This window comes from Amblyraja radiata, chromosome 9 (assembly GCF_010909765.2).
Source record: "Amblyraja radiata isolate CabotCenter1 chromosome 9, sAmbRad1.1.pri, whole genome shotgun sequence".
Classification (NCBI taxonomy): Eukaryota; Metazoa; Chordata; class Chondrichthyes; order Rajiformes; family Rajidae; genus Amblyraja; species Amblyraja radiata.
In genome coordinates, this window is record NC_045964.1 from 55,470,631 (window position 1) to 55,486,110 (window position 15,480).

At 49.9% G+C, this 15,480-nt stretch overlaps 1 protein-coding gene across 1 annotated transcript; it reads left to right on the forward strand.

Moving 5' to 3' along the window:
• Positions 1 to 4,565: 4,565 nt before the first annotated feature.
• zbtb1 (zinc finger and BTB domain containing 1) lies at positions 4,566 to 12,176 on the forward strand. The gene is made up of 2 exons (XM_033027510.1): positions 4,566 to 4,719; positions 9,577 to 12,176. Exons 1-2 carry the CDS (start codon positions 4,621 to 4,623, stop codon positions 11,470 to 11,472), a joined length of 1,995 nt encoding a protein of 664 aa, XP_032883401.1. The 5' UTR covers positions 4,566 to 4,620; the 3' UTR covers positions 11,473 to 12,176.
• Positions 12,177 to 15,480: the final 3,304 nt, after the last annotated feature.

Below are 15,480 nucleotides of genomic sequence, written 5' to 3' on the forward strand. Positions count from 1 at the left end.
AGGGATCAGGGGGTATGGAGAGAAGGCAGGTACAGGATACTGAGTTGGATGATCAGCCATGATCATATTGAATGGCGGTGCAGGCTCGAAGGGCCGAATGGCCTACTCCTGCACCTATTTTCTATGTTTCTATGAAAATAGACACAACATTTTGGAGTAACTCAGCAGGTCAGGCAGCATCGGTGGAAAAACAGGATAGGTGACCCTTCTTCAGACTGAAATTTACCAGATATTGGAAGGCCCGGAGAGTGGATGCGGAGAGGATGTTTCCACGAGTGGGAGACTCTAGGACCAGAGGGCCTAGCCTCAGAATAAAAGGACGCACCTTTAGAAAAGAGATGAGGAATTTCTTCAGTGAATGGGGTTTAGAAGAATAGACTCTTAAATACCGCTATATCTGCCTCCACTATCACTCCTGGCAGCATTCCAGTAAGGGGCGGCACAGTAGCACAGCGGTAGACTTGCTGCTTAACAGTACCAGAGACCCGAGTTCGATCCTAGCCATTGGAGCTGTCTGTCCAGGGTTTGTACGTTCTCCCCATGACTGCGTGTGTTTTCTCCAGGTGTTCCAGTTTTTTCCCCACATCCCAAAGAACTGCAGGTTTGTAAAGTCTCCTATGGTGTGTAGAAAGGAACTGCAGCTGCTGGTTCGTACCGAAGATAGATACAAAGTGCTGGAATAACTCAGCAGGACCTACAGCATCACTGGAGGAAAAGCATGGGTCAACTCGCCAAGTCTATGACCAGAGTCTATAGCCTCAGAATAAAAGGACATATGTTTAGAAAGGAGATAAGGAATTCATTTTGTTAGAGGGTGATGGCTGTGGAGGCCAAGTCAATTTACATTTTTAAGGTGGACATTGACAGGTTCTTGATTAGTAAGGGTGTCAGGGGTTATGGGGAGAAGGCAGGAGAATAGGGTTGAGAGGCAAAGATACAGTAGATCAGCTATGATTGAATAGTGGAGTAGACTTGATGGGATGAATGGCCTCATTCTGCTTCTAGAACTTATGAAATATACTCTGGTGAGCACCCAGCCACAGCTGACGATGGCCCGTTTCCTTCACCACCGTTACTTTTTTTGCATATCTTTAATTCATTTGTTCTATATCTCTCTTTATCACCATCTATATCTCCCGTTTCCGTTTCCCCTGACTCAGTCTGAAGAAGGGTCTCACAACTGAAACGTCAGCTATTCTTTTTCTCCAGATCTGCTGCCTGTCCCACTGAGTTGCTCCAGAATTTTGTGTCCGTCTTCGGTTTAGACCAGCATCAGCAGTTTCTTCCAATACATACACTATGTTTACATATCTGTTGTGCTGCTGCAAGTAAGAAATTAATTGCGTACGAATTAACTGCAAATTGTAATTTACAGCTGAGATAGATGCTGGAGTAACTCAGTTCTCTGGAGATAAGGAATGGGTGATGTTTCGGGTCGAGACCCTTCTTCAGACTGAAAGGAAGAATTTCATTTGTTCCATTTCGGGACATATGACAATAAACGAAATGTACCTCGCTACATTTCCTTGAACACCATCCCCTTTGATCTGTGTTTTCACACTTTACCCTTCCATATCTCTATGTCTGCCTCGCCCGACTCTCAGTCTAACAATAGACAATACACAATAGGTGCAGGAGTAGGGTATTCGGCCCTTCGGCCCTTCAATGTGATCATGGCTGATCATCCCCAATCAGTACCCCGTTCCTGCCTTCTCCCCATATCCCCTGACTCCGCTATTTTTAAGAGCCCTATCTAGCTCTCTCTTGAAAGTATCCAGAGAAGCTGCCTCCACCGCCCTCTGAGGCAGAGAATTCCACAGACTTACAACTCTCTGTGGCCCCTGGTTCATAGCAAAAGGATTTGAGTATAGGAGCAGGGAGGTTCTACTGCAGTTGTACAGGGTATTGGTGAGACCACACCTGGGGTATTGTGTACAGTTTTGGTCTCCAAATCTGAGGAAATACATTCTTGCCATAAAGGGAGTACAGAGAAGGTTCACCAGAGTGATTCCTGGGATGTCAGGACTTTCATATGAAGAAAGACTGGATAGACTCGGCTTGTACTCGCTAGAATTTAGAAGATTGAGGGGGGATCTTATAGAAACGTACAAAATTCTTAAGGGGTTGGACAGGTTAGATGCAGGAAGATTGTTCCCGATGTTGGAGAAGTCCAGGACAAGGTGTCACAGTTTAAGGATAAAGGGGAAATCCTTTAGGACCGAGATGAGAAAAACATTTTTCACACAGAGAGTGGTGAATCTCTTGAACTCTCTGCCACAGAAGTTAATTGAGGCCAGTTCATTGGCTATATTTAAGAGGGAGTTAGATATGGTCCTTGTGGCTAAAGGGATCAGGGGGTATGGAGAGAAGGCAGGTACAGGATACTGAGTTGGATGATCAGCCATGATCATATTGAATGGCGGTGCAGGCTCGAAGGACCGAATGGCCTACTCCTGCACCTATTTTCTATGTTTCTATGTTTCTGGACTCCCCCATCGGGAACATGTTTCCTGCCTCTAGCGTGTCCAAACCCTTAATAATCTTATATGTTTCAATAAGATCCCCTCCCATCCTTCTAAACTCAAGTATACAAGTCTGAAGAAGGGTCTCAACACGAAATGTCACCTATTCCTTCCCTCCAGAGATGTTGCCTGACCAGTTGAGTTACTCCAGCATTTTGTGTCTATCTTCAGTGTAAACCAGCATCCACAGTTCCTTCGTGCACAATAAAACACTGTTGATTCTTGGATTACATAAGGAGATACACACAGTGCTGGATTAGTTATGTTGGGGCTGCTATAACAATGATACACATAACAACGACACATCTTTGTACAGGATACAATAGAGCATATTGACTGGTTACATCATGGCTGGTTCGACGACTAGAACGCCCATGAGCAGTAAAGACTGCAGACAGTTGTGACCACTGCCCAGTCCATCACCGGCTCAGATCTCCCCACCATCGAAGGGATTTATCGGAGTCGCTGCCTCAAAAAGGCTGCCAGCATCATCAAAGGCCCACACAACCCTGGAAGGTACAGGACCCTGGAGTAACTCAGCGGGACAGCCAGACAGCATCTCTGGAGAGAAGGAATGGGTGATGTTTGGGGGCTATGCTTGAGTGGATAGGGCAGGGATGATGTAAAAGGAGCGAATGAATAATAATTAATATAATATCAAGGGTGGGTGATTAGTGTGTGCGTATGTGTGTGTGTGTGGGGGGGGGTGGTTTGTGTGTGTGGTGTGGGGGGTGGTGGGGGTTGGGGGTGTGTGTGGGTGGGTGGGTGGGTGAGGGGAGGTGGTGTGTGATGGGGTGTGGTGTGGTGTGTGTGTGGGGGTGGGTAGTGTATGGTGTGTGGGGGGGGGTGGGTAGTGTATGTGTGTGGTGTGTGGGGGTGGTTAGGGTATGTGTGTGGGGGGGGGTGGTTAGTGTAGGTGTGTGTGTGGGGGGTGGGTTAGTGTATGTGTGTGGGGGGGTGGGTTAGTGTATGTGTGTGTGTGGGGGGTGGTTAGTGTATGTGTGTGTGTGTGGGGGGTGGTTAGTGTATGTGTGTGGGGGGGGTGGGTTAGTGTATGTGTGTGTGTGGGGGGTGGTTAGTGTATGTGTGTGTGTGGGGGTGGGTTAGTGTGTGTGTGTGTGGGGGGTGGTTAGTGTATGTGTGTGTGTGGGGGGTGGTTAGTGTATGTGTGTGTGTGGGGGGTGGTTAGTGTATGTGTGTGTGTGGGGGTGGGTTAGTGTGTGTGTGTGGGGGGGGGGTGGTTAGTGTGTGTGTGATGCTGCAGGCTACCCCCCCCCCCCCCTCCCCCCAACGTTGAGGGGACGGGATCCAACGGGTCCCACTTGGTCTAGTCCATATATATATATATATTATAATTATAATAATAAACTTTATTATGGACTCGAGGTCCAGACAAGGGGCAACATTACATTAAAAAAATGCATTGCATATTAAAAAAAATATCATAACGTACATATAAAATCTTAGTATATCACTTATAAAAGCATCATAAATTATATATTTTTTAAAACACAATATAGGAGTTAAAAATCCAGATTAAAATAATGATATATATGTGTGTGTGTGTGTGTACTAGTGGGTGTGTGTATATATAATAAACGAGAGAGAGAAAAGCTCAGTGCATATATATATATGTATGCACCACTGCCAGTGCATATATATATGCACTGAGCTTTTTATTCTCTCTCTCGTTTATTATATTGGAAACATAGAAAATAGTGCAGGAGGAGGCCATTCGGCCCTTCGAGACAGCACCGCCATTCATTGTGATCATGGCTGATCGTCCCCAATCAATAACCCGTGTCTCCCCATATCTCTTGATTCCACTAGCCCCTAGAGCTCTATCTAACTTATTTACAATATAGTGTGTTTCCATATTGTGCTTTGCTGCATTGTTCCGTCTGGGACACACGACGACAATAATTCACCCTTGACCAAAGATCTTAGAGCGGAGCTTGACCAAAGATCCTCTCGCACTGTGTTTCAAAGATCCTATAGGCTGTGTTGTATCAGCGTGGGACACGCGGTGCTGCAACCTCAGAGTTCGCACAGCGCGTTTCCCCTGGAAGGAGGAGATACAGCGGCTCATTTCCTGTCGATGTGTGCAGCCGAGGCCCGAAGCTTTTGCAACCTCGCCCCGGACAGCGCGCACACCGGACTCCGGCCCACGGCAGACCACCAGCCGCTTCTGCAAAGGGTAATGGCAAGGCCGGGATAGGGGGGGGGGCAGAAGGGCGGGAGTGATGTGTCTCTGCCGATTGGCCCCACACCCTGTGCAATGCAACCGGGCGGCTGTGTGGGCGCTGGGGTGGGGTTAATGCAACCGGCCGGGTGCGCTGTGGCTGCATTGGAGTTAATGCAACCGGCCGGGTGCATTGCAGCTGGACCCGGAAACTGCGTTAATGCAACCAAAGATCCTATAGCTTGTTATGGCATCTTTGAATGCAACCAGCCGGTGGACGCGGGCGTTGTAGCAATGCAGAGCAGACGGACCAGTGATTTGTAGCTGGCCCCTGTGCAGCTGGCTTAGACGTTAGAGTAATGCAGCAGACTGTTGCAGCCGCGGGTTAATGCAACCGGTTGAGGTGGTTGCACGGGCCGTGGAGGAATGTAGCCAGGCGGGTGTGTATCCACCTATTCGGCCCAACTTGTCCATACTGAACACAATGCCTCATCAGCACTAGTCCCACCTGCCCGCCGCGTTTGGCCCATATCCCTCTAAACCCATCCTATCCATGTACCTTTCCAAATGTCGTTTGAAAGGGAATAATGTTTAATATAAGGTGAAGTCCGATTAAAGATAGTGGTGGATCTCAAGGACCACTCTCTAATTGATGATGCGATGGTTCAGTTGCCTGATAGCTGCTGGGTAAAACTGTACCTGAAATTTCTATAGGGAGGTTTCACGGCAGTCGGGTCACGACCCATGACCCGTACTGTTGCTACGCTACTCCAAATGGATTACACTTGATGAACTGCAGGTAGGCACTTACCATTGTTTCCAACGTAGCGGGCCCGTTAAAACCCGCTGAAATTGTCAATTTTTGCGCTGTAAATAATTATGGAAATCGGGATAAGCGTGAGAGACATTTAGCCTACTTCAGAATTCCCAAAGTGAGGAGAAATGACGGTAGATAGAAGCGAGAGCTGAAGGGACAACAACAGCCAGAGTGCTTGGCGAACATTGGCCGTTTGCTCACTGCATTTCATCAACAAAGGTGTTTTTTCTTGATTCCTTTGGCATCTAAACATTTTCAGAAGTGATAAATCTGTCTGTAATTTTTTTTAATCGCCCATGGTTCCCAAGTGAGTTTTTACATACAAAATGAAACGCATCTGAAGAAACATTTACAGCCAGATTGATCACCTGAGAATTTTTAGATACCAAAGGAATCAAGAAAAAACACAAATAATGCCATACTTGATGAAATGCAGTTAGCAAACGCGATAATTCCCAATATTTTCAATTCCGATATCTGCACGGCCAATGTTTACCAAGCACTTTAGCTGCTGTTGTCCCTTCAGTTCTCGCTTCTCTATACCTTCATTTCGCTTCACTTTTGGAATTCTAACGTTGGGTACATGTCTCTCACACTTACCCCGACTCCCACAATTTTTTTCAGTGCAAAAATGCAACATTTTAGCGATTTTTAACAGGTAGGAAAGTACGCGTTTTTAGCATTAATAACATATACCGGAACTGACGGATGTCCTCCAGATGGATTTAGCGGCTCCGTGCGTCGAGCCCTCTGACCCAGTGACCTTACGTGCAACCCCCCCTATACCTCTTTCCCGATGAGAGAGGAAGAAGAGGGAGTGACCAAGGTGAGACTGGTCCAAGACAACAGAACTAGTGTGAGCGAGTGATGGATGGGTGACGTGGGCTGAAGGGCCTGTTTGAATGAATGAATACGTTTATTGGCCAAATATTCACCTACAAGGAATTTGCCTTGGTGCTCCGCCCGCAAGTGACAACATGACATACATTGACAGTTAGGAATGACACATAAAACATTGAACATAATAATAAAACATTATTGATTAAACATGTGAATTAAATAAAATACCAAAGCAAAAGGAGGCTACAGATTTTTGGTTATTGAGTAGAGCTACTACTCGTGGAAAAAAAACTGTTTTTATGTTTCCATGCTGTATCCAAACTAAACCAGGAAGATTGCTTGCACATCCTCCAACCTCATCTACGGTATCCGTTGTTCTCAGCATGGATTCCTATATATCGACGACACCAAGCGCAGACTGAGTGATAGTTTCGCTGATACACCTACACTCAATCTGCCTTGGCGTACGCGATGTCCCGGTTTCCTAACATTTTACCTCCCCTTCCCATTCCCACACTGACCTTTTTTGTCCTGAGCCTCCTCCACTGCTAAGAGTGAGGCCACACGCAAATTGGAGGAACAGTACCTCATATTTTGCTTGGGCAGCTTACAACCCAGCGGTATGAACTTTGAGTTCTCCAATTTCAAGTAACCCCTTCATTCCCGGTCTCTCCACCCCTCCCCCACCCTAGTCGCCCCCCTCGTCCCACTGTTCGCATCCTTGTATCCCCTCGTTATCACCACTTCCACAGCCAACAATGGACCATTGTGGGCTCCACCCTTCCTTGGTCATCTGTTGCTGGCCCTGATTTGTTCTGGCCTTTCCCTACCTCCAGTTGCCGTCCCCTCTACTTTCAGGAAGAAAGGTCCCGACCAGAAACGTCACCGATTCATTTTCTCCAGAGATGCTGCCTGACCCGCTGAGTTAATGCAGCCTTTTATTTCTTTCTGTGGAGGGCAAGTGGGTTAACATATGATGAGTGTTTGATGGCACTGGAGTTTATAAGGGTGAGGGGGGGACCTCTTTGAAACGTACCGAATAGTGAAAAGGCCTGGATAGAGTGAATGTGGAGAAGATGTTTCCACTAGTGGGAGATTCCAGGACCAGAGGGCACCGACCAAGTCATAAGTGGTAGGACTAGAATTAGACCATTTGGCCCATCAAGTCTACTCCGCCATTCAATCATGGCTGATCTATCCATCCCTCCTAACCCCATTCTCCTGCCTTCTCCCCATAACCTCTGACACCTGTACTAATCAAGAATCTATCTTTGCCTTAAACATATCCACCACTGACTTGACCTCCACAGCCATCTGTGGCATTTTATTGAACTTCAATGTTACATCTTGCACTAAATGTTGTCCCCTTTATCAGTACTCTGTGGATGGCTTGATTGTAACCATGTGCAGTCTTTCCTTTGACTGGATAGCATTGAAACAAAAAGCTTTTCACTGTACCTTGGTACATGTGACAGTACTAAACTAAACATGCAGTGCAGAATGTTGCAGCAACATTCTTGAATAAACACAGAAGGTGGTGGTGATGCAAGACATCTATCCAGGCAGCACAGTGGCGCAGCGGGTAGAGCTGCTGTCTCACATCACCACAGACCCGGCTTCCATCCTGGCCTCGGCTGCTGTCTGTGTGGAGTTTGCACAATCTCCATGTGACCACGTGGCTTTCCTCCAGTTGCTCCGGTTTCCTCTCACATCCCAAACAAAGGTTTGTAGGTTAATTGTCCATCTGTAAATTGCATCTAGTGTGTAGGGAGTGGATGAGAAAGTGGGATAACATAGAACTAGTGTGAACGGGTGATGCATGGTCGTTGTGGACTTGGTGGGCTGAAGGGGCTGTTTTCATGCTGTATATCTCAATTCAATTGTAAACAAATCATCGGCAGGAGGTTTTAGAGCCATACAGTACAGAAACAGGCCCTTTGACCCAACTCATTCATTCTGACCAAGATGCCCCATCTAAGCTCGTCCCATTTGTCTGCGTTCGGCCCAGATCCCCCTCTTACCTTTCCTATCCGTATGAATGATTCTGAAGATCCAGGTAAAGGAGGAAGCAGAGGCAATGCTTGAACCTGATCCCTGGGCGTTGATGGTAAGGCCACTGGTGAAGACAGGATTGTGGGTGGGCAGGGATGGGAGAGTGGGTCCATAGAGGAACGTGTTTGAGGAGGAGAATGATGGGGAGCCGTGCAGGGCAGTGCTCTCTGCAGTGGGGACATGATACAAATGAGACGCTGATTCAGGGGAAGTTATTGTGGAAGGGAAACTGGAGGATGTACAGGAGCAGCCCTGCCCCGGGGTGTCGAAGGCAGAGACCTGTGTGGTGGCTGGGTCAGTGATGGGCTGATGTGGGGCTTGACTTGGAAGCTACGGTTGTAAAATAGTCTGGACCATCCCTTCCTCTGACTTCACATTTCTCTCCGCTCCTTAACTCACAGCCTTTTGTCTTCTTTTCATGACTAGCCTTTGTCCACCCACTAGCCTTTGCCCCGGGAGACAGTTCCTCCAGAGTACAGACTGCACGGGTTTATATATATACACTGCTGAACAAACAAGTGAATGTGCAGATCTTAGTTCCTTCAACAGCTTCGTCAAGTACGGAAACTGCCTAAATTACATGACTCGGATCCGTACATAGCAGCTGGTGGTTTTTATAATAACAGATAATAACATCACGCACAAAGAAACAGATATCTGTACACAATGCTCCAATCATTCGGTCAAGGCTTTCCTAAGAACAATGCCGCATCTTTAGTTTCGCAATACGTATCAACAAGCAGAACAGTTATGGCCCTGTCCCACGGTACGAGTTCATTCCAAGAGCTCTCCCGAGTAAAAAAAAAAAATCAAACTCGTGGTAAGCACGGAGAATGAACGTAGCGGGTACGTCGGAGCTCGGGGACGTCTCTTAGCGGCTCTTAACGCTAAAGGCAGGTACTCGGCAAGACTCGCTAACGGCAGGTAAGCTCGGGAAGACTCGTGAGGATTTTTCAACATGTTGAAAAATGTCCACGAGAGCCCCGAGTACCGACGAGTGGCCATTACCGTAAATCTCCGAGTTCGAATCGGGGCAAACTCGGGAGAACTCTTGGAATGAACTTGTACCGTGGGACAGGGCCATAAAAGTCACACTTATGAAAGTCTTTTGTCGCACTTTGTGTGTGTCTGCAGTGCACTGACCCGTGTATCTCCCTCTGCAGAGCCTGTGGCCCAGTCTGGCCCGGCCCGGCCTGGCCTGGTGCAGGATGTCTCGGCCCAGCCACAGTGAGTATGTGCTGCAGCAGCTGAACAGCCAGCGCGAGTGGGGCTTCCTGTGCGACTGCTGCGTGGTGATCGGCGATATCTACTTCCGGGCCCACCGGGCGGTGCTGACGGCCTGCAGCTCCTATTTCCGCATGCTCTTCATCGGGCAGCAGCAGCAGGCGCAGGCCGCCCCGGCCCAGCTCAGCCTGAACGAGGCCGAGGTGAGCGCTGACTCCTTCGACCTGATCCTGCAGCTGATGTACCTGGGCCGTGTGATGGGCCAGCCCTCCGACTTCCAGCAGCTCCGCGCCGCCATGTCCTTCCTGCAGCTCTACTACGTGCCGCGCAGCCTGGAGGAGCTGCGGGAGGCCGGGGCCCCCTCCTCCTCCTCCTCCTCCTCCTCACCCCCTCCTCCCCGGCCCTCGGGCCCGGCCCAGGGACCCATGCTGTTTGGAGTGAGGATGCGAGGCCCGGTGAAGGGAGGAGGGGTAGTGGCGACAGAGGCAGCGGTAGCTGCCGTGCTAGTGGAGGAAGAGACCGAGTTGAGGCCTAGCAGTGAGGTGGGCCCGGAGCTGGAGGTGAACCAGGCCCCGGGCAGGCTGCCTCCCCGCAAGCAAGGCCGCAATGGCAGCGGAGGGATGAAGGGCCGGCGCTTTGGCCGGCGTTACACCTGCGACCGCTGCGGCTTCGTCTTCAGCTGCGAGCGTTTGCTGGACGAGCACTCGCTGACCTGCGGCAGCTGCATGGCCTTGCCAGGGGAGGCCCGGCCCGTCACCACGGAGACAGGGAGCCAGGTAGAGGGCCCGGCCAGGCCTGTGGTCAAGACGGAACCTGAGGACACGGCTGCCACGGGGCTGGGCGACCTGATGGTGGTGGAGGTGCACGAGGAAGAGGAGGCGGCCATTGCCGGGGGTGACGAGAATGAAGCCTGCGGCCTAGGCGGCCGGGAGCCCGGCTGGACAGAGGACGAGGAGGAGGAGGGAGGAGAGGAGGTTGAAGGCCTGAAGGAGGAGACGGAGACGGAGGCCGGTGACGGGTCGCTAGGCCCAGCCTGTGAGCTGTGTGGTGTGGCCTTGCCCGAGAGCCAACGGGCCGACCACTACGTGTCCCGCCACATAGAGAGCGTGTGTGCCTGCGGTAAGTGTGGCCGCATCCTGGTAAAGGGGGGCCGCATGCAGGAGCATGCAGAGCATTGCTTGGGTGACGGGCAGGCGGGTCAGGCCTCGGGCCTCTTCTCCTGCCACGTGTGCGGGGTCGGCTTCCGCAGACGGCGCCAACTGGAGGAGCACATGCCCAAGCACAGGGCAGGCACGGCCTACCGCTGCCCTGGGTGCACGCTGGCCTTCGAGGAGGAAGGGCCCTGGGCCGAACACATGTCCGCCTGCCTCCTGCCCCAGGCCGGGCCTCCGGGCCCGCCCCTACGCAATTCCCATCGCAAGCACGTCTGCCAGCTGTGCGGCAAGGCCTTCTTCCAACGGTGCCACCTGCGGGAGCACCATGCCACGCACACCCGCGAGAAGGAGTTCACCTGTCACATCTGCGGCAAGAACTTCCTGCGTGAACGCCTCCTGCGGCTGCACCTCGACATGCACCGTGGCGTGGCCCGCTATGTCTGCCCCAGCTGCGGCCAGGGCACCTACCGCAAGCAGGACCACCTGCGCCACCTGGTCTCGCACCTGTCCGCCGGCCAGGTGGTCTGCGACGTCTGCTTTCAGGTGCTGGGGGGCAGCCAGCAGCTGCAGAGGCACATGGACCAGCACCTGCACACCTGCAGCTTCTGTGGGGACAAGTTCAAGCACAAGAAGGACCTCAGCAACCACCATCTGACCTTCCACACCAAGAAAGGTCAATAGGGCCTCAGCAACAATCATCTGGCCAGCCACACCAACATGTGATAGAACTTCAGCCACACCCAGAAGGTGTAATAGGATCTCTGCTACCATCATCTGTCCAGCCACATCAAAAAGTGCGACAGGACCTCGTACTGTCAGACCAACCACATTGATGCGCTAGCCGAGACGACACACCAATGCCTCGACTTCCTTTGCCTACTGAGGAAATTCATCATGTCTCCAACCACTCTGAAAACTTCTAAAGATGCACTACAGAAAGCATACTGACGGACACAGGGTGATGGGGTGAATCAGCTGGTCATGCAGCATCCCTGGAGAACATGGATAGGTGATCTTTCTGGTCGGGACCCTTCTTCAGACTGATTGCTGTGGTGGCGGGACATTTGTCTGTGGAACTGATGTGCTACAATGCTGAGAACTATATTCGGCACTCTGTATCTTCCCCTTTGCTCCACCTATTGTACTGGAGTTTGACGAATTTGTTTATGGTTTTTCTGACCTGTTTGAAGAGCATGCAGTACAAAGCTTTTAACTGTTCCTCGATCCATGTGACGATAATGAACCCAAACCTGACCAGATAGCAAGAAGTTGCGACGGGGATCTTAGACAACATCCCCAAAGGCCCCTCCACCATGTCCGAGCTCCTTTTGGTTGCGATTATTAATAGGAATCTGAGGTGCGACGTTTTCACTCAGAGGAGGTGGACAGAAGGAACTGCAGGTGCTGGTTGATACACAAAAGGACACAAAGTGCTGGAGTAACAGGTCAGGCAACATATCTGGAAAACATGGATAAGCGACGGCTTGATCCGTAACGTCACCTCTCCATGCTCTCCACAGATGCTGCCTGACATGCTGGGTTATTCCGGCACTTTGTGTTAGAGGAGGTAGTTGATGCAAGTACAATTAACAGCATTTAAAGGACATTTGGACAGATGCATGGATGGGAAAGGTGTAGAGGGATATGAGCCAAACGTGGGCAGGGCGATGCAGGGGTAGAGTTGCTGCCTTACAGCGCCAGAAATCTAGGTTCGATCCTGACTAAGGGTGCTGTCTATACAGAGTTTATACGTTCTCCTTGTGAACGCGTGGGTTTTCCCTGGTGCTCCAGTTTCCTCGCACTATCCAAAGACAAGTAGGTTTGGAGGTTAATTAACTTCTGTAAATTGTCTCTAGCATGTAGGACAGTGCTAGTATACGGGGTGATCGCTGGTTGGTGCAGACTCGGTGGGCCGAAAGGTCTGTTTCCACGTAATATGTCTGTCTAAAGCAGTATGTGGGGAACCTTTTCATGTTGGAATGCCGCATTAAGTTAGCTGTAATCTAATAAGGCCGCATCCAAAAAACTTCAATTAGATATATTTCAAAATATACACTATTTTGTTAAAATAGCCCTCATGACTTACTCATGTTTTAATTGTGGCCGTCAGTCGGGGAGGATTATTTCGTTGAATCTTCTTTTACTCTTTAGTATTTTAAATAAGTTCATTTTAAGATAAAAATAAAAATAATTAAAATTAAAATAAAAGACGAACAAAAACATACTAATAAAATTAAAAGGATTTGTTCTACAAATTTTGGATTCATTCAAAAGGCCGCACTTAATGGCCTAGAAGGCCGCATGTGGACTTAAGGCCACAGGTTCCCCACCCCTGGTCTAAAGTAAAGGGGGGACTAGTGTAGATGGGGCATCTTGGTCAGCATGGATGAGCCTGTTTACGTGCTGTATGACTCCATTCCTCGAGCAGATTATTTGAAGGCACACGGAACTGCAAACGCTGGAGTCATGAGCAAAACACAAAGTGCTGGAGGAACTCAGTGGGTCAGGCAACATTTTAGTTTAGTGCAGAGACGTAGTGTAGAAACAGGCCCTTCGGCCCACCAAGCCAATGCCGACCATCGATCGCCCTTACACACTAGTTCTATGTTATCCCACTTTCTCATCCACTCCCTGCACACACGGAGCAACTTACAGAGGACCAATTAACCTACTAATGTGCATGTCCTTGTGATGTGGGAGGAAACCGGAACACCCGGAGGAAACCCACAGGGAGAAGTAGCAAACTCCATACAGACAGCACCTGAGGTCGGGATCAAACGCGGGTCTCTGGCGCCGTGAGGCAGAGACTACACCACTGAGGACAAAGTTGCCACGGGGCTGGGAGACCGGACGGTGGTGGAGGTGCACGAGGAAGAGGGGGCGGCCCTTGCCGGGGGCGACGAGGATGTGAAGCAGCAACGACACCACTGTGATGCCCACGGAGGGGAAATGGACAGGAGACATTTTGGGTCACAATCTTCTTAAGACTGACTGACTGAGGCGGGGGCGGGGGGGGGGGGGGGGGGGGGTGAGAGTGAGATCGGGGAGTGCTGGTGAAAGAAAGGAGGGAATCTATATCCCAGCCTCAGCCACATCGCACCCTCTGGATTTACATTTCACTCCTCTTCTCCCAGCCTGCTCTTTTCCCCTCCCCTGTCTCCAACTCCCCCATTCACCTTTTATCCTCCCTCTTTCCCCCCCCCCCCTTGTTTGGCTCAGTTAACTACCCCCCCCCCCCCCTCTTTTTTTCTCCCCACCTGGATGCGACCCATTTCTCCCTCTTCCCCCCCCCCCGTCCCAACGTTCCCTTCTACCAATCAATATTCCTTTCCCCAGCTTCACAGTTCATGCCTCTTCACTCCTTAATTCTTATCTCACATTTTTTTGTCTTTTCATCTCCGGCCCTTTGTCCAACCATCAGCCTATCACAGCCACCACCTCCACACCAGTAACAACCTTTCACTTGCCAGAGATGTAAGGAACTGTAGACAAAAGGCCACAAAGAGCTGGGGTAACTCCAGAGCTCCCTGTGGCAGCAAATTCCAAAGATTTGTGACTTTGCAGATAATCATCGGGTCTGTGGCACGTAGTGTTTGCCAGTGGCTGGTAGAGAGGGGGAGATTTCCTCTGCCTTGTTATATCTGTAGAAAGGAATTGCAGATGCTGGTTTATACCAAAGATAAACACAGAGTGCTGGAGTAACTCAGCGGGTCAGGCAGCATCTCTGGAGAACATGGATAGGTGTCGTCTTCAGTGTGCAGAAGGGCGCTGACCCGAAACGCCACCAATTCATATTCTCCAGAGATAATAGACAATAGGTGCAGGAGTAGGCCATTCGGCCCTTTGAGCCAGCACCGCCATTCACTGTGATCATGGCTGATCATCCACAATCAGTACCCATTTCCTGCCTTCTCCCCATATCCCCTGACTTCGCTATCTTTAAGAGCTCTATCTAACTCTCTCTTGAAAGCATCCAGAGAATTGGCCTCCACTGCCTTCTGAGGCAGAGAATTCCACAGATTCACAACTCTCTGGGTAAAAAAGGTTTTTCCTCATCTCTGTTCTAAATGCCTTATCCCTTATTCTTCAACTGTGGCTCCTGGTTCTGGACTCCCCCAACATCGGGAACATGTTTCCTGCCTCTAGCGTGTCCAATCCTTTAGTAATCTTATATGTTTCGATTAGATTAGATCCTTTAATAATCCTTTACAGGAAATTACAGTGCCACAACAGCTTCAAGACAGACATAACACCACACATTTCCTCAGATAGCTTCCATACTTAATAAGTTAAAATACAATGAATGAATACTAAAAAAGTGCAAAGTTATTTTTGTGCATTGTAAAACCTTATAGCAGCTGGTATATAAGACTTCCTATATCTCTCAGTTTTGCACATTGGTGCAATCAGTCTCTGACTGAAGGTGCTGCTCTTGATCACCTTCAGGGCATGGAGTGGGTGAGTGGGGTTGGTCATTATTGAACCCAGTTTGTTCAGAGTTCTGGCCTCTGCCACCTGCTGGACCGTTAGTTGCTCAGCCCCGACCACTGAGCCGGCCTTCCTGATCAGCTTGTCCAGTCTGTTTTTGTCCGCTATGCGGGCGCCTTCTCCCCAACAGGCCACAGCAAAAAAACAGAGCACTGGCCACCACTGAATGGTAGACACTGCACAGCAGGGGTTGGCAGATGT

Excerpts from the sequence above, each read along its gene's own strand:
- zbtb1 (XM_033027510.1), top strand. The coding sequence starts at position 4,621 with ATGTGTGCAGCCGAGGCCCGAAGCTTTTGCAACCTCGCCCCGGACAGC. Across the intron at positions 4,720-9,576 it reads ACCAGCCGCTTCTGCAAAGG|AGCCTGTGGCCCAGTCTGGC; the intron begins GTAATGGCAAGG and ends CTCCCTCTGCAG.